At 37.6% G+C, this 23,716-nt stretch overlaps 1 protein-coding gene across 2 annotated transcripts in view; it reads left to right on the forward strand.

Moving 5' to 3' along the window:
• LOC129776991 (MLX-interacting protein) overlaps window positions 1-23,716 on the forward strand; it is a 133,141-nt gene that overhangs the window by 56,444 nt on the left and 52,981 nt on the right. Inside the window, exons 1-3 of one of the 2 annotated variants that reach the window (XM_055783001.1) lie at window positions 506-782; window positions 11,364-11,437; window positions 11,534-11,653. In XM_055783001.1, the coding sequence (XP_055638976.1) occupies window positions 11,369-11,437; window positions 11,534-11,653 (189 nt within the window). In that variant the 5' untranslated portion in view covers window positions 506-782; window positions 11,364-11,368. Of the gene's footprint in view, window positions 1-505; window positions 783-11,363; window positions 11,438-11,533; window positions 11,654-23,716 lie in introns of those variants that run through there. The other variant, XM_055783000.1, reaches the window with a different exon arrangement.

The following is a 23,716-nucleotide window of genomic DNA, read 5'->3' on the forward strand; positions in this document are numbered from 1 at the left end:
GAAAAAAAATCGACTTTTAGTTTTTAAAATCGATTTTTTTCAGTATAGGATTTCAAAAAATATTTTTTCAGTTTTTTTTTCTGAAAATTCAATTATTTTCCTAAAACTCTTCCGTAGATCACTTTTTTGTAGGAATTACCATTTTCGAGTAAAAAAAAATATTAAAAAAATGTCAAAAATATTTCGCCCTTTCCATATGTTAGTCTAGATAAATTTTCGGAAAACTAAGTATGCCAAGTTGCTTAAATAGGTAAGGTGTCCACGTCCAGAAAGTTTCATTGAGTTCTGCGAGGGTCATGCCAACATCTGGTCGAGTTGGCGCGAAATCCGTCTATTATATTACTTTTTTTTTGGCTCTTTTCGCGTCAGAAAGTGTGTTGACTGATTTGACGAGAGCTGCGAGTTGCCCTAAGCGTTTCCGAGCGTAGTTACGGTCGGGCGGACGAGCGATATACGTATTAGGAGTAGGAGTCCATGTTATTGTATTGTCTTCAAGTTTTTTGTTTCATTTTTGCTTGCTTTTAACACCAACATGTACTACTTGTGTTTAGTGAAGTGGAAGATAACAACTTTACTAGCATATAGAGGTTTTAGTGTGGCAGAATTGTTTAGGTTTAAGTTCTAGGGCAGAACTAGCTTGGTTCAAGGTGAAATAAAACGTTTGGTCGACAATTGTTCTCTGTTTTATATATAAGTTATCAACGATGAGTAAACAAATTCCTGTATTCAACGTAATGCGACGCACCAGATATAAGAAGAGCCAGAAGAGACGTTTACGCTTGGTAAATTTCAATTAAATCGTAGTGACCGAACTTCTCAAGAATAACGTAGTGGTTGCACTGGTTCCAATAGTTCCTATGCAAGAAAAAAAAACAGTTTCAGGCACCAGTTCCTTTTACTTTATTTTTGAGAATTCGACTCAAACCTTAAATTAGAATATTGAACTTATACTTCCCATCCAAAATTCAATTTTGTTTTTGTTTTTGTGTTTGTCTTTCATGTTTAAAAAAAGTGAGAATTTCGTTTCCTGATATATCATATTCATATACAGCTATTCCATGCCAAACCGATATAGTGGTGCTCAGATTTTCGTGAAAATTGGTAGTTTTGTTCCTTTTCGCAAAGTATTAAACTCGTATTTTAATTTTTTTCATTAGGATACCCATTTCCATTTTAGGATAGTAAAAGTAAACTTTTTCCCTTTTCATCCAAAAATTACTGTCGATTACATCGATGTGGAAGATCGACATATTGAACTAACGCCACTTAGCTAGCCGCCTTAAACATGCAAAACATTTGGATTTTGTTTTCGTAATTCTATATTTTTTAACATATTTTTTAACATTTGCTCTTGAGAGCTAAGTTTTGTTTTCATAACATATACAAAAATCAGAGATGTGACTTTGTCGTTTTCGAATTATGATTTTTCAAAGTTTACACGTTTCCAGTCTTCGTGGAATATTCCATGCGACTAGACTATCATGCGCCTACATTTATATAAAGCGACTGTAACACGGCTACGTTATCAACACTTATTACAATTTCTAATCCTTGACTATCATTTTATACTCTGAGACTTGAAACCATTTCGATGATTGCTATAATATATGAAACATATAATATTGACATTGAACCAAATAATTGATAAACTTTGTTATGATTTCTTGCTCACGTTTTTAAGATATATTGTATTAATTTTTTCTGATGTCTTCTCTAGTTTTAATTTAGTTCGTCCATAATTTCTGTAAACACAAGGAAAAAAGTCATTATATAGTGTTTTAGGTAAATTTTTATTATAAATTTTAATTTACGTTATATCTAAGCATAATAATGAACGTGAGAACATATCTTATGTTACTGTTGTGTTGCTGTTTGGGTAAGGTAAGTAAATAATGATGAGAAAGTTCCACTAGAAAATAAGGCCAACCTTTCTCATTATATTTCCCTTTATACGGTTGATTAAAGTTTGATTCATTCAAAATCCGGAAAACCAGTTGTATCTCGGGTACAAAAGATATTTTAATATCAAAATACAGATATTTTTTATAAAATACTGTAAAAATTATTCCTTTACAGTTTTCATGAATTTCTGTACTTTTCGTTTCTTCGGATATCCCCCAAGTGTATTCAACCAAGTTTGGACTTTTTGTTCGTCAACCTCAGCGACCATTTTATTCCTCGATCTTTTTATGGCTGCAGCATCCCGCCATTTTGGCACCAATTCCGCAATTCTGCTTCCCAATTGCCCAATATATTCCGATTGGGCGGTGTTGGCGACAATTGAGAGGATTGGGGGTTTTTACCAATGTAATCGATCAAATTGTCACGGTACCCCTGAAGCACCCCTTGACTGTAGTGACAGCTTACCAAATCCGGCAAATACTTCACCGGGCGTTTCTGCATGCACTCTCCCCTTAACACTTTCTTGCTTGTGACGAAAACTGGTTTTCTGTCCACAGCTGCAAATCCCTTTCCAATTCAAGAATTTCCTGGCAATTTTATCAGCGAAAACGAACTGAAATTTGCTGGGAACGTCTCCTCCAGATGTCCATCTTCTCGTACCATCCATCGGCATGCATCCTTCGTACTTCGTCAAAACCTTGTTGTACAACTTTCGATCGCGTCTTTTGGCCACCAGATTTTGCTTCAACGTCCTGTTTGTTTGCTTGCAGGCACTGAAATTACTTTCTCGCATATAGATTCTCTGGTTATGAAGTTGTGTTTGATTTTTTCTCTCGGCATCCATCCTGCACAACTTTTTCAAAACAAAATAGATCAACGTGAAATACAGGTTATAAAAACAATTTGCTGTCAAAAGATTTGAGATACGCCTACTACGACCGCTGCTATTAAAATGTACTAAGATTCCTGATTTTAACTGAATCGAATCTATAAAATATACTCAGATTCCGGATTTTAACTGAATCAAACCTTAAAGGTAAATAGATGAAATGACCGCTTGCACCTTTATTCTTCAGCACAAATGTTGAAGCCATATTGCAGAACATGTGAGGCGAAAATGCAAATTTTATATGGATGTCCTGGTAACGGGCGAAGTTCCCCTGTATCCGCAATGCTCTGCTCTGACCGCTTCTGAAAAAATCGATTTGTTATTGTCGCTTGCGGATGGAGGCATCGTTGATGGTCGTGATATCACGGTAGCTCTCAATAATGTTTTTGTTTATAGAATAGCCTGGTTTCTCTTTCAGATGTTTCCTTTTTCATTTTGCTGATGGTTTTATTGCTGGATTTAACTTCAAATGATATTCCTTTTGAAAGTTTTGGTATCATTTTATTATAAATATGAAAAGAATTTTTGCTTGAAATCAAATTGGTCCTCATTTCGCTATCTGGATAGTGAGTGAAGTGCCCTGCCTGCAAGTGGATAGAGGCTTTCATCCTCGGAAAGCCAAGCATTGGTTTTTGTTTTGTCGCTGCTTCGCCGACATTGGAGATTTCGCCGAGTCATCATGCCAACAGTGACAGTGCGGGTAAGCTTTCACCGACGACTGTGTGTAGTGGTGTCGTAGGCACATTCCCACCACCAACGAGCTTTCAGCACGCTCCCGTTCATCTGCACTGGAGTGCGTTCATAGGTGAATAACATTAAATATACTGAGAGAAAATATTTAATAATTATAAGTTTTTTTTTTGTTTTTGTGAATTATTTTATTGTGAAATATTGTTTAAAAAAATACTTAGAATATAAGTGAAAATTTAAAATGGCAGAGAGTGGGGGACCTTCGGATATGGAGGTCTCTGACTCTAGTTCCCTCCTAACGGATAAAAAAAAGTCACTCAAACGTGTTCCAAATACGGAAGATACTTCTTCTGGGGACGAGTCAGCTAACCCTACCAAGCCTCCCTCCAAAAAACTAGCAAATCTCCCATCTGCCCTTAACGATCCCACTCTACCTCCAACGTCGTCTTCTCCCTCTGTTCTTCCCGCTCCTTCTCAACCTTCGCCTTCCCACTCTCAATCTCCGTCCTCGCCTTCCCCCCCTGTTATTCCCACTCCCCGTGTAAAGGTCTATCCAGAAGATGCGCCCGGAACTGGTCCCTGGGTTGTTTTCTTCAGGCCTAAGCCAAATGGAAAGGCGTTGAGAGTCATGCAAATCGCGAAAGATCTAGCAAGGTATACCTCCGTTTCGGAAATTTCGAAGGTTAGACCAAACAAATTGCGAGTTGTCGTGAATGATCGAAAAGACGCAAACAAGATTGTTGTCGATCAGCATTTTACAATTGAGTATCGGGTCTACATTCCCTCTCACATAGTCGAAATTGAGGGTGTGATAACCGAAACGGGTTTGACGTGCGAATACATTACGAGTGAAGGTACCGGCCGTTTTAAAAAACTGCCCTCGACTACTGTTAAGATCTTGGGTTGCCGCCAGCTCGGAACAGTCTCCCATGAAGGAGAAGAAAAGAAATTTACGCCGTCCAACTCGTTTCGAGTCACCTTCGCTGGTTCAGCTCTCCCTGACTACGTGATGGTAGATAAATTGAGGTTAGCCGTGCGACTTTTTATTCCAAAGCCAATGACTTGTCTAAAGTGCAAGTCAGTTGGTCACACGGCTGCTTATTGTGCCAATAAAGAACGATGTGCCACTTGCGGAGAACAACATGAGGGGAAATCCTGCAGTGCGACTGAGCATAAGTGTCCATATTGCGGGGGATCCCCACACGTGCTCTCAGCTTGTGAAACATACAAGGCTCGCTGGGAGAAACAGAAGCGCTCTTTGAGGGAACGCTCCAAACGCACTTTCGCAGAAATTTTGAAGGGCGCTTCTCCACTGGCTCAAGAACAACAACCAATCAATACACACAATGTCTTCGTTACGTTGCCAGTTGACGAAATGGAAGCGGATACAGATAACGGGGGCACGCCGTTTATTTCTCAAGGGAATCCCCGGCGCAAAAATGTGACCACTCCCAAAGTTCAAGGACAAGTCCCTCCGGTGACACCCCCTGTTAGCTTGCCCAAAAAATCGAGTGCAGCGGATAAGCAAAATCAGGTCCCTCCTGGCCTCCGTGGTAATAGTTCACCTTCGAACGACCCAGCACTCGAGGGGACATCAAAAACCCCAACTGTCCCTGTTTTTCCGTCAAGTTCAACTTCCCAATCGGGATTTATAAAGTTGTCTGACCTTGTGGATCAAATCTTCACGTGTTTTAATGTTTCCGACTCCATCAAAACCATTGTCACCGCAATGCTTCCAGTACTAAAGACAATTTTGCAGCAATTGATGCAAACATGGCCCCTCCTTGCAATGATTATCTCTCTTGATGTCTAATTTAAATAGAGAGGTCGGAGATATCACTGTTTTACAGTGGAATTGTCGTAGTCTTATGCCTAAATTGGATACATTCAAATTTCTAATTCATAAACTCAATTGTGATGCTTTTGCTCTGTCCGAAACCTGGCTCTCTTCTCAAAATGATCTCTCTTTCCACGATTTTAATATAATACGCTTGGACCGCGATGACAGATACGGAGGGGTACCATTGGAGATCAATAAGTGTCACTCCTTTTTTAGAATTTACCTTCTACCTATTGGAGGGATCGAAGCTGTTGCTTGTCATGCAAACATCAGAGGCAAAGACCTCTGTATAGTCAGCTTGTATTGGCCTCCGAGAGCTGCGGTTAGCCGCAAGCAACTTGTTGACATGTGCTCACTCCTTCCTGAGCCACGATTAATCTTGGGAGACTTCAACTCTCACGGAACTGCCTGGGGGGAACCGTACGACGATAATCGTTCATCGTTGATATATGACCTTTGTAACAGCTTCAATATGACCGTTTTGAACACTGGGGAAACAACACGTGTACCTAAACCTCCTGCTAACCCAAGTGCTCTTGACCTCTCGCTTTGCTCGAATTCACTATCGTTTGATTGCAAGTGGAATGTAATCCAGGATCCCAACGGTAGTGACCACTTGCCAATCAAAATTTCTATCACCAATGGGTTGAATTCTTCTGAATCAATAAACATGGCATACGACCTCACAAGACACATTGATTGGAAAAAATATGCGGACGCGATTGCTCTAGCCATCAATTCCAGAGATGGTTTGCCTCCATTGGAGGAGTATAACTTTATTTCTCGTTTGATCTATGACAGCGCGGTTCGCGCTCAAACGAAACCCATCCCAGGTTCCACTATTCGTCGAAGGCCTCCCAATCCATGGTGGGATAGCCAGTGTTCCAAGCTTTATGGAGATAAATTGAATGCATTTAAAGCTTTTCGGAAACGTGGAACCATTGAGAATTTTCAAACGTATTTGGACGTATTTAAAAACATGATCAAAGGGAAAAAACGTGCTTATTGGCGAAATTTCGTGGGAGGTTTATCACGAGAAACGTCAATGAAAAAATTATGGAAAGTGGCTCGAAACATGAGAAATCGCTCTTCATCCAATGAAAGCGAGGAATATTCACATCGATGGATTTTTAATTTTGCACGAAAGGTTTGTCCCGATTCCGCTCCAGTGCAAAGAATTATTCGAGATATACCACAAGATAGGTGCGATCTTGATTCCGAGTTTTCGATGGTAGAATTCTCTCTTGCTCTCCTTTCATGTAACAATTCTGCTCCGGGATCGGATAGAATTAAGTTCAACTTGCTGAAAAATCTCCCTGATGTGGCGAAACATCGCTTGTTGAACTTATTCAATCGGTTTCTGGAGCATAATATTGTTCCAGATGATTGGAGACAAGTACGAGTTATAGCTATTCAAAAACCCGTAAAACCCGCGTCCGACTTCAATTCGTACCGCCCAATAGCAATGCTGTCTTGTATACGGAAATTGTTGGAGAAAATTATCTTGTTTCGCCTTGATCGATGGGTTGAAACGAATGGCCTACTCTCAGATACACAATATGGGTTCCGCAGGGGCAAGGGGACGAATGATTGTCTTGCGTTGCTTTCTTCAGAAATTCAAATGGCTTACGCCGAAAAAAAACAAATGGCTTCAGTATTCTTGGACATAAAGGGGGCCTTCGATTCTGTTTCAATAGAGGTTTTGTCGGACAAATTACACTCTCGGGGTCTGCCGCCTCTATTGAATAATATGTTATATAACTTGCTTTGTGAGAAACATTTGAATTTTTCTCATGGGGATTCGACAGTAAGTCGGATCTCCTACATGGGACTCCCCCAGGGCTCATGTTTAAGCCCCCTTTTGTACAACTTCTATGTAAGCGACATCGACAATTGCCTTACACAAAATTGCAGCCTAAGACAACTTGCAGATGATGGAGTGGTGTCTGTCGTAGGATCAAACGAATCCGACCTGCAAGGACCCTTACAAGATACTTTGAACAATTTTTCAACCTGGGCCATTGGGCTAGGGATCGAATTTTCCACGGAGAAAACAGAGATGGTGGTTTTTTTCTAGGAAGCATAAACCAGCAAAACCAAAGCTTCAACCTTTGGGTAAACCGATCACTCATGCTATGTTTTTTTTTTTTTTTTTTTTTTTTTTTTATCTGTATTATAGTGACTTTCAACTCATTTGGCTGGTTCGTCACTTTTACTTCCATTTTTGGAAGAATGTCGGGAGTGAGTATTGAACTCGTGACCTTTAGCGTGAGAGGCATGGATGTTACCACTACGCCAGATCGCCTCCATGCTCATGCTATGTCATTCAAGTATCTTGGGGTCTGGTTCGACTCCAAATGTACTTGGGGGCCCATATTAGGTATCTGAGTAAAAAATGTCAACAAAGAATAAACTTTCTCCGTACAATTACCGGCACCTGGTGGGGAGCCCATCCCGAAGATCTTATAATGTTGTATCGAACAACTATTCTCTCAGTGATGGAGTATGGCATTTTCTGTTTTCAATCAGCTGCCAAAACACACCTCATTAAACTCGAGCGAATTCAGTATCTTTGTCTCCGTATCGCGTTGGGATGTATGCCCTCAACGCATACCATGAGTCTCGATGTTTTGGCAGGCCTACTCCCACTAAACGATCGCTTCAATTTATTATCTCTTCGGTTCCTCATCCGGTGTAAGGTTATGAACCCATTGGTGATCGGAAATTTTGAGCAACTGATCGAGCTAAATTTTCATTCTGGATTCATGAGCTCATATCATGAATTCGTCTCCATGCAGGTTACTCCTTCTTCGTATATTCCCAACCGTGTTTGTTTTCCTGACTACATCAATTCCTCTGTGCATTTTGATCTGCCCATGAAGCAGGATATCCATGGAACATCAGACTATCTTCGATCGAGGATCGTTCCAACGATCTTCGATGCAAAGTATGGGGATATCAATTGTGATAATATGTACTTTACTGATGGGTCCACTATGAATGAGTCCACAGGATTTGGAGTGTTCAACGAATTTTTTAGCACCTCACACAGTCTTCAGAATCCTTGCTCGGTATATATTGCTGAATTGGCAGCGATACACTGGGCGCTGGACAGCGTCGCCTCACGACCTGTTGAACACTATTACATTGTAACGGATAGTCTTAGCTCTGTCGAAGCTATCCGTTCAGTGAGGCCGGAAAAGCACTCGCCGTACTTCCTTGAGAGAATACGATAAATTTTGAGTGCTTTATCCAGACGCTGTTAGGTCATTACCTTTGTCTGGGTTCCTTCACATTGCTCAATTCTGGGTAATGAGAGGGTTGACTCATTAGCAAAGGTAGGTGCAATTGAAGGCGATATTTATCAGCGTCAAATCGCCTTCAATGAATTTTATTCTTTAGTCCGCAAAAATACCATAGTTAACTGGCAACGCAAATGGAACGAAGATGAATTGGGCCGGTGGCTCCACTCGATTATCCCTAAGGTTAGCCTCAAACCATGGTTCAAAAGTCTGGACTTGAGTCGGGACTTTATTCGCACCTTCTCCCGACTCATGTCCAATCACTGCTCATTAGATGCGCTACTCTTTCGTATTAATCTTGCCGACAACAATCTTTGTGTTTGTGGCCAAGGTTACCACGATATCGAGCACGTTGTTTGGTCGTGCGAGCTGTATCTTGTCGCCAGATCGAATTTAGTAGTCACCCTTCGGGCCCGAGGAAGGCAGCCCATGATGCCGGTGAGAGACGTGTTGGCTCGGTTAGACCTTGATTACATGTCCCAAATATATGTATTCCTTAAAGCTATCGATCTTCGTGTGTGATTGTCCTTATACCCTTAGTTTTTCCTTTTCCTTTTCCTTTGTGAGAGATCGAATCCCTTCTTAAGAATAAGATGAAATGTAAATACATATTAGATATAAGATAGGTTTAAGAATTGAGTGTGATGAGTGTGATTGAGAGTGTGAGTGTGATCATTGTCAACATATCCTCATATCCCCTCCTTTTCCTGAAGAAAATATGTCACCCTTCTAAACTCGAGTTGACCGCGAGTAATCGGTTTCCTATATTATTAACATTAGAATTAAGGAGTTCGGTTCCTTCAAACCTATGTAACTGAGCCTGTAAAAATAAACGATTTAAATAAAAAAAAAAATTGGTCCTACTCATGATTTCTTCAAGTAACTGCGTTACGTAAGCTGCTGTGAATCTGAAGGGTTATTCATGAATGATTCCATTGAGTATCGCGTGTTGATGACGGTCTTCATAAACACATTATGAACCTCAAGACGGTTGAACAGACAAAAAAAATGGAAGGGGCTGTATCTAGGACACGATCGGATAATTTCGACGTAGAACTACGCAATTATATCATGCAATTCACTTGTTTACCACTTCAAATATTAGAATGCATAGAAATGTTTGTAATAAATTATGTTCTTCGTTACAAATAAATTTGATAAACGTCCTTTTACGTTTGATATGATGCCTAGGACTACCAAAATATTTGAACGGAAAAATTGTCAAACGATCATTGTATTTTACATTTCCCTCTAAAATTATTGAACATCTCATGTTTACGTAGTTCTCAAACCGCGAAAGTTCATTCACCTCTAGTATCTGAGATGACGATTTTCCCAGGCTTCTCAGTTTAAAAGTACGTTTTAAGGATACATATTCCGGTCTGCACATCGACAAGCGAGTATAAAAGTACTCAACACCAAAACATCGGTACATCGGGTAGATCAAGTACATCGTTTTTGAAGTCTGTGTTGGGTAAGCCGTAAATTAGGGCGTTTAGATAACGCTTGACATTTTACAGTTATTCAATTGTTCGTCTCACGAAAAATAACATTTTATTAATAGTGATAGACGCGTAGAAATATTTCCTATCTTTCCTATCGCAAACATCTTTCCGATCTGTTGGAAAACGTTCGAGTTATAAGCATTCGAAATACGGGTAGGGTTAGCACACAAATCGGCAGAACAAATGTATGGGAAGGAAGGAACAAATGTATGGAAAGGAAGTTCATCCAGTTTTCATGAATTTAAACCGTTTAGAGATTACCGAATTGTAATGTATAGCATATCAAACAAATCTTAGAGAATTTCCGATTCGATTAGTATGCAAATCACGAGAATTTCGTTCACCGTGAAAATGGTTATTAACGTTAACTTTATTTCATAAAAACGTAACTGTTTTCTGATTTGGCACCCTTCCTGAAAGACGTAGTTCTGCGTCAAAAAACTACATGAAAGCAGTCGCCGTGATATAAAAGATACGACAGCGATTGGGCCATGATTATTATGACTCGCCGAAGCGACAGTTCGCCGCGTATGGTAATATACCGAATCCCATTGCGGTCTCTAACTACTGGCGTTCAAAAGCATACAAGGCAGTGCAATTAAAGATAACATTTATTGAACCTGATAAGGAATTCTTCTTCAATATTTTTGAATGATGAATGACCTGTGGAAAATGAGTTTTGTGGACAATTCTATTACATGATTCATTTTTTTTTTTGTGGAGCTCGAAATTTAATACATGGTAATTTTTTTTGCAATTGATCCAATAATATAATTCTATCATTAATTCGAGGGTCGTTCCAAAAGAGGTACGCTAATAACAGAGTATCAACCCTACTTTTTGAATGACGCTATTTCAATGCAAATTCCTATAATTATGCTATACTCTCACCTCTATACTTTTTAACAGCTAGCAAGGGTTTTTTATTGTTAGTCGAAACGTGTTTGATATTATTCCAAGTATTGACCATCGTTCCCACTATTCTATTGTTGTATTAATTTGTTATGTTATGGTTACAGAGAAAAGGTAAATGTATGTTTAAAAAAATTGTTTAAAATAGTTCGATGAAAATCAAAATAATCAAACCAGTTCCGCATTTATTTATATGAGACTTCAACCCGAAGGTGAACCCCAGTGATTTAATAATTTATATACTATACATTTTATTGTGCTTTTTTGCCCTATTCAAAAAATTATAAATTTGACGTTCATCTTGATTTTTTTTTCTATTACAGTTATCATGAAAAGGAAAACTCTAGTCTGTCAGTTTGCATCTCCACTAGACGTAGACGTACATACCTCACCTCAGGTAAGCAAGCACCTCATTGTATACTCTCAATGTTAAATAATGACTTCAAATCCCTATCGCACATTTTCTTCCTGCTTTGTTCGTCCCGTTCAATAGGCAATCCTCCTCGAAGGAAAATACTGGAAGCGAAAGTGCAACGTAATCAAAGCTGAGTACAAAAAATGGCGTCGATTCTACGTCAATAGAGCTTTGGGGGCAACCAATATTATAGATACGGTGAGTGCAAGCTTTAATTTGTTTTGTGTTTCTAGCTTTATTTGTACATGGATTGCAGTAAGTGGCAATCGATTGTTGTCACTATTTAAATGAAACAGGTGGGTTGGAGCGAACTACAGTAAAATTTTTCAAATTTTGCTATCTTTCTTCGCTACCAACATGGCATGTTATCTTTTTGTAATTTGTATCTTTATCAACGGGATCATAAATGTGAAATAATAGTGCAATGGGCAGGAACAACACGCATTGATAGCATAATTTCTTTTATAAATTGCTCGCACTCGTTTCGTTTCTCTCGCTCTGGGTCAAATCATTCTCGAGTTGTTTAAATTGTATCAGTATCACAAGATAGGTAATGATAGAACTGAACACCTGTAAGAGATAAGCGAGAAAAAGTTTTTGTTAGAGCAGTACATATTCATGTGCACTTTGATCATAATTGCATTATGAGGATTGATCAAACTAGTGATAGAAGCTGACAATATTTGTATCAATACAAGAATCAAAATAAATGATTGTTCGATCTCCATCTTTTTCAGTATTAGTATTGTACAAAGCAGAATCAAGAATAACCAAACATTCGCGTAGGAAATGTAAATATTCTAATAATAATGTGGCATTATGACATTTCTTAAAAAAACTGAAAAATCTCACCGTGTAAATCACGCTGTTATCGATGTCGAAAAATCCGTATGCGGAGAACTTTTTCTTTTGGTGCAAATTCTTCAGCAAAAATTTATTGATTTGTTTCGCAACCTTCTTGTTCTTCATCGAGTAGTCATCAAAATGTCTCGTACAAAGAGCCGTCTCGTTTGCCTGTAAATTGAGGGGAGAAAATATAATTTTTAAATTACTCATCAATAAATCATTGATTTCCTGAGACATTTTTCATCAAAGGAGCTTTCAATTCATCAAGAAAATTTCTTAGGATTTCACGCGTATTCTAGTTAGTGTCACTCATAACACAATCAAGGCGTGTTACTTGGCATAGAAATAGAGTACAAATGAAACATTATTCAATACGACGCTGTCAATTAACAAACCTTGGAAATGGTTTTACTGCCCGTGAATAAAAAAGCCAAAGTCATAACAACCGACACTAACATTCCAAAACGATTCCAAGCCCTCAACATAGTGCCATCGAAATGCATCATATCTTCGGGGAATACCCAGTGTCGATACAACCACACGGTAATCCAAGACAGCTGTTGGGTACACACTAGCAGGAATGGTATTCCATAGAAATCGTTTATCATATCAACAGTCTCAAGAAGTAGCATGCCGTAGTGATAGTACAGGTCCTCATCGAGATCCATCTTCTCGAACCTCGCGAAAAGCTTTCCGAGAATATGCAACACAACAGAACTCTTCATAATATAAATGACGATGACCAGTGTGTCCACTAGTAAAGTGCCAAGAATCAGCGTCGCTGTTGAATCATGGTTCGATTTTAAAATATGAAATGGAATCAGGAACGTAAGCTTTGGAATCACAATGATAGCCAGATAAGCGCAAGTTCTATTTCCGAACGCCTGAACATCCAAATCAAATATATTATGCATTGCATTGCTGTAGATGCAATAGCCGAATTTTATTAGTTTAGTTCTTCCGCCGATCCAGACACAATGCATTCCTAACAAACACATCGAGGCGTACAGTGGCCGGAATTGTTTGGTTAAACTCATGTTGTGCACTCGTGAACTAACAGAAAACTGTCCGATATGCCCATATCAATGTCTTTTTACAGGGTCGATATTCGCTGGTAATTTATTTTGATGGCTGCGTAATTTTTAATGCAATTGCGGAGTACAACTAATTACTAAAGTGACTACAACTCGAATAAGAATAACAGAACAACAGAAAATATGGGATTAGTTTCGTTCAGTGCTTGCGAAACGTCGTTCGCTTCAAGGGTGGAATTTAGGTCGTTGGTGACCCCCTGACGAATCCGGTTATTCGTCAAAAATGCACGAACCATCGTTGAAGTATGTGTTGACGGATTATCATGGTTCAGTTCAAGACGTTTTTAGATATAATTCAGGGCGAGTCACTTCACGCAGATATCGAATAACTACCACAAAATCAACAAAGTTACGTTTTGGTATTAGTTTTGACCTTTAAGAAGTTCTAGATTTCTGTTTAACTTCAGCAACAAAAACCAAATAAAACCGAATTGTTTTGAAATTCAGTTGTTCTGGAAATAAATTCGCTATCACAAATTCAATAACTAATTAGTCCGAATTTGTTTTTTATGAGAACCGAAAATTGTGGAACAATAAAATTTGACTGTAGACCGTGTTGAAGCTATTAAAAGTAAAAATATACCGGATGGACACGACCGCATTGTTGACGCAGAACTGCATATTTTTTCCATTCAATTCGTTCGTTTATTACATCGAACATTATTTTTAAATAACATTTCTTAGTAAATATTCCATTTAAAAAGGTACGAGCACTTGATTTGCTTATTCCATTATTAAAAGATTTATTCATTATATCACTATTATCATTCAGTTCACAGTATCTAATATGGGAGAGCAGAAAGAGCAAAGTGAGCAAGAACACGAACAAATGTTTGCCTTCCGGAAGACAGGATGGGGGATCAGGAAAAATGCAAGATAAATATCAATATTCCTTCAAAGCCCCACAAAATATGACTAAAAAAAAAATTCAGGCTGAAAAGAAACTGTCAGAGAGATATGAGCGTCATATTGTCAAAAAATAATCGATCACAACGATGAGCTGCTCGAAAATTAGAACTGCACTTAAGATGAATGCTTCAGTTTCGATGGTTTCACATTTTATATGCATAAAAACGTCACAAAACATTGTACGATCGAAAATGGTTAATGCACCACTCCCTCGGCACAAAGTAGCAAGAATACGCACGTTGGAAGACGTCTCAAAATTTGAAAAAGGTATGACAAAGTTCTTTAACGTTGTTATTCGTCTTGGTTTATTTTTAAATTTCATGCATTCAAACCTCACAACATAAATTTTGTACAGAATATATATATATATATATATATATATATATATATATATATATATATATATATATATATATATATATATATATATATATTTATATATATATATATATATATATATATATATATATATTATATATATATATATATATATATATATATATATATATATATATATATATATATATATATATATTTATATATATATATATATATATATATATATATATATATATTTATATATATATATATATATATATATATATTTATATATATATATATATATATATATACTATATAGAACCTCTCGCCAATGATTGCCGACGGATTTATGCTGATAATTGTGAATTTTTCGGCTGATGAGCTGAAAACTGATTTACTTCAGCCGTGAAATAATATTGAACTGGCAACACTCTAAAATTTGACACGGATTATTTATACCAATGCGTACCTGGTGGTATAACAGACTATTAGAAGATTTTTTTCATCATTAACTTAGGAGAAATTTATTGTGCTCATTTTGAAAACTCCCCAAAAATTATACATAAAGGTGCCAATGAAAATGGTCATCTCGAATTTCGAAAAGTTACCCCGTTCCCACGTCACGCAATAAAAAATGATCACCACCTCGAAAAAACACTCTACGCAAAATATCAGCTCAATCGGACTTAAGGGAGAGTGGCGCAAAGTGGTCAAAGTTTGAGTTTTTTAGATATCGAAAAATCATCCAAGGGGGCAGTAAAGGAAATCGAGGTTTTCGAAAAAAAATTTGATGCCAAATGTTTCAAAATTGCGTAAAACGTCGAGATCTAGTATCACCTCGAAAAAAAATTTTTTTTGGCAAAAATCGGCGTTCTGGGACTTAATTTTTTTTTTGGAGTACGAAACGAAAAGTATGGTTTTGGGTGCCAATAAAAATAGTTATCTCGATTTTTCATTCGGAACATGCTACGAAATGTTTTTTTTTTATCCTATTTATTTATTAGGCTCATTAGCATTTTAGCTGTAACAGAGCCGGGTTTAATCGTGTACATGTACATATGTTTATGTTTCTATGAATTGTGAATTACACAGTAGTTAGTAGTAGCCATTTAGGCGTTAAGTTTTCTGTTCCATTACATTATGGTAAATTACACAGTAGTAGCCATTTAGGCGTAAGGGTATTCTTTCTGTTCATCCATTGTTCAACAGACCGGACAGCGGAGACAGTTGATATTGATCATTGTTGAGTTATTTATAGAACAGCAGCCCGATGTTTCTTGCAGAGCAGAGCAGTTGTTTGGATGTATCGATCTTTGTTCCACCGTGGATCGATTTCCATCGCTGATGATGGTTGCGTGAACGTAGTTATTCTATAACAACACAAAGATGGTCAATTGAGGGCCCTGAGTCTGCTACGAAATGTTGATTTGCATGATAATATACCCTATGCAAAATATCAGGTCAACCGGACTTCATTTGCTGGTGTCACAAACGTTAAAATTTGAGTTTTTTTTAAAAAACAAAAAAATCACCGAAAATCGAGGTTTTCAAAAAAAATAAGTTTGGTGCCAAACATCTTAAAATTACATTAATCGTCGAGATTTACAGTTATTTCGATTTTTTTTTGTCAAAAAAAGGGTTTTAAAAACGTAAAACGTAAAAACGCATGAAAAATCGATTTTTGACAAAAACAGTTTTTAGATAACTGTAAATATCGACATGTCGTGCAATTTTAATTCATTTGGCATCAATTTTTTTTTTCAAAAACCCCGATTTCCGGTGATTTTTCGGTTTTCAAAAAACTAAAATTTTAACGTCTGCGACACCAGTAAATGAAGTCCGAATGAGCTTGTATTTTGCATAGGGTATATTATCGTGCAAATCAACATTTCGTAGCAAGTTCCGAATGAAAAATCGAGATAACTATTTTTATTGGCACCCAAAACCATACTTTTCGGTTCGTACTCCGAAAAAAAACAAAATCCCAGAATGTCGATTTTTGACAAAAAAAAATGTTTTCGAGATGACACTAAATCTCGACGTTTCATGCAATTTTAAGATATTTGGCATCAACATTTTTTTTTTCGAAAAACCCGATTTCCTTTACTCCCCCCTTGGGTGATTTCGATTTTCAAAAAAACTCAAACTTTGACCGCTTTGCGCCACTCTCCCTCAAGTCCGATTGAACTGAAATTCGGCATAAGATATTTTTTCGAGGTGGTGAACATTTTGTATAGGGTAACTTTTTGAAATTTTTGGGTCAATTTTTCCTGCTCATTCTTCAATGATTGTATGTATGTATGTATGTGTGTATTTTTCAGTACGATTTAGCTAACACCCATACTGCCGTTCTACGCATAGTTGTCCCATGTTCCAAAATCAGCAACTGAGAAAAAGGCAATCAAAGTTTTCTCGCATATGTGTCTACCAAAAGCTTTAAGCATTTCAATTTAGCAATATACCGGATTTTTTATGAGCACTATACTATTGTTTAACGAAATGTGATGAGATCCCCTCACTGAATCAATCAAGCTTGATTACGGGTTTAAAAAATCATGGTGGAACTGTTATGCCTAGAATATCAACATGGGACAATTGAACTTGATGTTGTTTTTCGATATACTGGGAACAAACAATATTTTTTGTGTTTTTCCGAAAGATTATGCATAGAAACACCGTTTTATGAAGAAATGAGTGATCTGCAACACCTTCGCAGAATAACAAGGTGTACACGTGTTCTGTTAAACTTTTTCTTTTTTCTTTGAGAATTAGTTCGTTCTTCCAAACCAGAAAGGAGTGCATTAGCCCTGCTGAAAGTGTGACATAAAATTCTTGTGCTTGAACCGACTTATTCGATATGGATCTACAAAAAATACATGGTGGGACAGTTATGAATAGAATATCAACATCGGACAATTGAGCTTGATGTTTTTTTAAGCTGGGAACAAACTATATGTTTCTTGTGTTTTTCCGTAAGATTATACATAAAACAATGTTTTATGAAGAAAATCGTCAAAAAGTAACATGGAACAACTATGCGTAGAACGGCAGCATAGGTCACTACAGGAGCACTCCGATAGCAGTCTTTTATATTAAACCCATCAATTGACACGAAATGTTCCAAAGTCTCCAAAAATCAGAGAGGCGTTTTTTATGGTTTTGAGTTATGATTTTTCAAAGTCAACTGAACCGATGGGAAAAAAGTGGAAACAAGATTATTTTTCGGACCACTCTGAAATAGAAATGGGAACGCTATTAAAACAAAAAATGGTCTAATATTTTGCAATAAGGTACAAAACTACCTCTTTTCACGGAAATCCGAGAACCATTAGATATGTATAGGTAATAATGGATAGTAATACTCTTATCAAATATTTTTAAGGAAGCATCGTGTTCGACTCCAAGGTGTGTTAAATGGCATAGAAATATCTACCAAGTACAAATAAAAAATGACACAACGCTACATTGACAAAAGTTCTCTGCGAAAGTTATTACCATCGTCGAAGAAGAATCTTCACGGTTATTGTTGAAACACAATTACTTCTTATGAATAACATGCGCAATTATACAAACCTTGGAAATAGTTTTACTGCTCGTGAATAAAAAATCCAAAGTCATGACAACTGACACTAGCATTCCAAAACGATTCCAAGCCCTCAGCATAGTTCCATCGAAATGCATCAATTTCCCAGGAACCCAGTGTCGATACAGCCACACGGTAATCCAAGACAACTGGTGAGTGCACACTAGCAGAAATGGTATTCCATAGAAATCGTTTATAACATCAACGGTTTCGAGGAGTAGCATGCTGTAGTGATAGTACAGATTCTCATCGAGTTCGGTATTTTCGAGTTTCACAAATAGCTTTCCGAGTATATTCAACACAACCGAACATTCCATGATATAAATAACGATCACCAGTGTGTTCAATAGTAACGTCCCAAGAACTAGCGTCGCTAGTAAATTCTGGTTCGATTTTAAAATATGGAATAGAGCCAGGAATGTAAGCTTTGGGATCACGGTGACAGCCAGAAAAACGCAAGACCTTTTCCCAAGCAATTTAACATTCAAATCAAAAACATTACACAAATATCCCATTCTCAAAAGCAGCAGCTTATGCTCTTTTGCATGCACCATGTAATAGTTTCTCATTATGAACATGACGAGGAGCGTTTGATTAACCAACAGAATTTCTGCCGTGTATACAGTGTGCTTTTCAGCACAATTCACGGCTGTCGAGAAACTACAACCTGGGCACGTGTTTTTAATGATAACTAATGCGCAAATAAATAGCAATGCATTGCTGTAGAGGCAATAACAAAACTTTACTAGTTTAGTTTTTTCGTCGATCCAAACACAATACATTCCCAACATACACATCATGGCATACAGCGGACGAAATTGTTTGATCAGACTCATGTTGTGCACTCGTGAACTAACCGTAAACTAATCACGAATGCCCTGCCAATGACTTTCTACAAGTATCGATATCCGCTTGTAATTTATATCGACGGCTGTGTAATTTTTAATGCGATTGTTGACTACAACTAATTACTAAATTGACTGCTACTTGTATAAGAATAACAGATTATATTGGATTAGTTCCATTCAATGTCTTCAATGTCTTGCGCCATATTTTTTTAGCTAGAGAAAAGTCGTATTTAGAGCATGCATATCTCATACGAGAACACGCTAGAAATATTGTTTGCGATTATTCTGTAACCAATATTCTTGAAAGCAGAAACCGATATTTCGCACACTCAGATAGGAGAAATGAAGTTTTTTTTTACAAACAAAATTCAATTTACCTCGTTTACTGTACTTCCAAACATCCATGCCATAAGCACAAATTTGAATAGCAAAGATGCCAACCACAGCACATATGAAATCACATCCTCTTTATTGGCGGCTATTCCCGAAGAGGTAATCATCTGGAATGTGAGGAATGTTTGCGCTATGCCTTCCAGGAGCACAACAGGAATGAGGAAAAATATTGGCAAAGCAAAACATTCCATCAGCAGTTCAAACAACAGTAACAACTCGAAATATAACTTTGCTAACTCTGAAAGTCGATTTCCTGTAGCGGTGCTCATCAGTGTTTTAAGACCCACTAGATTTATTTTCAATAGCCATACAATGCTATTAAACAGAATGAAATAAAAGTCTCTGAACATTTCCAAAACCACAAACCCTATGTATAGTGTAGTACTTGTCGAAAGGTCTGACAGCGTTAAAAAGTGATAACCACATACACAAACTACCTTGTACGTCGCACTTATCACGAACCACATGTTAATCCTTTTTCATAAATACATCATTTTATCACGATAAGGGTAAACTGAAATTGTCACACTCTGAATCGAATATAATGAGTTCAGAAGCTTTAGAATTTTGTTCGAAACAAAGTACTGATTTACAATCATTGTATAGTGGTAGCAATAGCTTAGTTGGTCGTCAATTATCCACAGAACAGTAAGAATTCTTCCGTACTGGGTTATCCACGATACCGAGTCCCGGAGAAAGCTCCACACATACATCGCGTGAAATGTTACACTGAGTGCGACGTTGATCGCGAGAAAGAGTCGCTTTCTGTCAATATTTCTATATCGGTTGAGGTGTTCATCGAACACAACGGACGTGAGAGATAGTGTATTGTTGAGGTATAAAATGAGTTTCAAAGATTTCTCGTAGCCCATCGCTTTGGCTATAACGGAATGTTAACGCGAGGATAAACTGTCCTCGATTGGGACACAAATTCAATTAGGCATGTTATTAATATAAACACATTAGATAAAAGGTCCGCATTACGAAGTGGAAATGGAACGAATTAATCGAATAATCAAGACACAATACGCCCTCATTTAGTTCATATCCTGCTCGATTTATGACAAACAGGACGTATTTGACTGTCGCTTGAATTATATAGATAACCTATTAACTAGTCTGCTATAATGTGTGATAAACGATTTCATTAGACATATTATTAACTATAATGCGTATGCCAGCACAATCAAATACTTCGGTGACAGAATAACATGCACGAGGGCTGAATGATAAATATAGAAAAATATAGAATGATAGATATCTGTTAAGGTAAAAGTTATCATCTATCTATTGTACAACATTGAGATATATCACAGGCCATCGTTCCAAATTCCGTAATCATTCATTAGTTATTACTTTAATGACGTCTGGTTGTGTCTAATAAGTGAAGGTTTTCTGAAGGTGATAGATAAATATTTGATTTTTGGAGAATTTTTTTTAAGTTTGGAATCCGATGATAAATTCTTGGGACGGAATTCGGAGAAAACGGAGAATGGTGGACCTTTTTGTAACCTAGTATAGTCAATTTGTCTGTCAATGTTCTGTTAAATGAGGAACATCGAAAACCGAGAATATTATAGATTTTAGGCATTTGAAGGATGGTCCCAAGGTGACATAACATATTAGGTTGGGGAAAAATAAATCCATTATTTTTACTTAAACTTTTAAGCACTATTGTTGGAATGATTAGATTTGTGGTAAATACTTGGTATCAGGTATCAGCTCCGTACTATAACGAGTATGGCATGTCGTTGTCCCAATGAAATCCAATTTCCTTATATTACGGGGACGGGGACACAGATGATGACTACCAACCCCATAAAACACACCACATAGGGTTTCGGCTACCGCAAAGCATTAGAAAATCGGGAATTCTCTGAGATGTCTATTTATGTTAGAATAACCTGGTCATCCGTGGTGGAGACAGCTTTGCGACTGGAACGCGAAACTAAATCACATATAGCATTCTAGCGGAAAAATGATTTTCCCGACGATGATGGGCCAGCTCGATTTTTTCCCTACATAATGTGGCGAAAACATTATGGTTACGCCTGCTTGACCATGGCTCGGCTCGATGTGTTGATTGCCACGCCAATTACACAGCGAGTGTAATATTCGACATGAGACATGACCGCATTGTCACCGTAGTACAAGAGCTGATGAATGCTTGCAATTAGTGATGGGCTCAACCGATTCACAGAGCAATGAAAAGAGAATTTTAGTGGATTGTCGAATAAACTCTCAGCATTAACATAATTTTTGGAACAAGTTTTCACTTTCAGTTTTCCACCGAAGAACGAAGCTCTCATCGCTGGAAAATTCTTTCCAGCTTGAAATGCGCTGCACTTTGACGCCACTTTTAACCTGGAAACAATGCAGACGGCGGTGGCAACTGGATGCCTTGTTGGCCTTTCTCTGGCATTTGACTAGCCGATCCAATTGGGAGATATACTTATAAAATAACAATAATTCAGTTTACCTTGTTCGAAACACCACCAGCCTGCCATAATGTAATCACCGATTTCAGCACTAAAGGAAAAAACCAAAAGGCGTACGCCGCCAGGTTCAAACCTTTCTGTCGGTTATTGGGAGAATTCCACGTATCACTTAAGACTAGGTACAGCTGATATGTGTGTACCACTCCGTTCAGGAATGTTAACAAAATACATGATAGCACTGACATTGCAAAACTTTTGACCAACACACCATTCAGGGAAACGGTTCTGAAGTATAAATCCACTACCGCAATCCACTGTTCGTCTGCAGTTGCATCCATCATTGAGTTTAGAATGACAAGATTCCTTCTTATCAACCACAGAAGACTATTCAAGAGTACCAAACAAATATCACTATAAATATCGTATAGTTCCCAGGCAATGTTCAGGAAGGTTCTTCTCCAACCAGCCATGTAACCTTGTGCTGCCAACAGGAAACATATGACCATCATTTTGTACATCAGAATTAATACCATACACAAATTGATCTTTCGTCGTGTTAGTTTAGATTCGCCAGGAAAATGATAGAAAGTGTCTATTCCCTGCCGGATGCTCAACAGCTCATTTAATAGCTTGAGCAAATTATTTGACATATACCAGTGGTTAAGAATCGCTGCGTAAACCAACACGAAATACAGTTCAACACCGATTATCCATCCAAGCGTTAAGGCTTTACCGTAGAAATTGAACCTATCGTGCAAAGTTATGTAACTGTACCATATGAGGTATCCATTCATCGCCAAGTGAACTGACGTATTCAACAGTACGAAAGTGATCTTTTGCCTGGCACCTCTGTAATGGTTCAGGCGTCTGTCGAACTCAACCGAACTGTAAGCGCATATGTTGCACAAAGACAGGATCGTCTCCAGAGGATCCTTGCGGTTCATCATCGCCCGACTAACTGACCCGCCATCGAATTTCAAAACACGTGGTATTATTTGTGTACCAATAATATCTCGTACTCTAAACATAGCTGGCCACTTAAAAGTAATCCATTAGTCTTGTCTAGAATCGTATATAAATTATCTTAGAAAAACACATCACGATACAGGTGGACATCACACCCATAGCATTGAATTTGAACATCAATAGTAAACATGCCGTTCGCACCACGCCAGGTAACTCAATCATTCTATTTTCAGATATCTGTTGTTAGACATGCATATTTTGGATTAGCCTTTTTCACAATACCTCATTTGCAGTACTCCCAAGCATCCACGCCAAAATAACAAATTTTACCACCGAAGGTACGAACCATAGTAGGATATGCCAAACTATGTACAGCTCTTTGGCTGTTATCCAAGGGTCAGTTATTTTCTGGAACAGAAGAAAAAATTGTGCTAATCCCTCCAGCAACACAATCACTATATAAAACATAATTGGCAGGATGAAACATTCCATCAACAATTGAAACAACGAAACCACTTTGAAATATAACCTAGCATGTCCGTTCCACTCATTCGGAGAAGACTTGATCATCAATGTTCTTAGGTTGATTAAATTCGTCTTCAATAACCACACTATGCCGCTAAATAGAATGAAATGAAATTCACTGCACAGTTCCAAAATCACAAAAATGATGTACACGCCATACACGGTATCTGACGAAAAGTGGTAACCACTAACGGTTATCAATTTAAAAATCACACTTATCACAAGACACAAATAAATCCTCTTCCATAGCTGTCTGAACATCTCACAATTTAGTTGGGTTGTAGCTGCCTCACTTTGAAGCGAGTCTAACGAGTTGAACAATTTTAACATTTTGCTCG

Source organism: Toxorhynchites rutilus, chromosome 3 (genome assembly GCF_029784135.1).
Source record: "Toxorhynchites rutilus septentrionalis strain SRP chromosome 3, ASM2978413v1, whole genome shotgun sequence".
Taxonomy (NCBI): domain Eukaryota; kingdom Metazoa; phylum Arthropoda; class Insecta; order Diptera; family Culicidae; genus Toxorhynchites; species Toxorhynchites rutilus.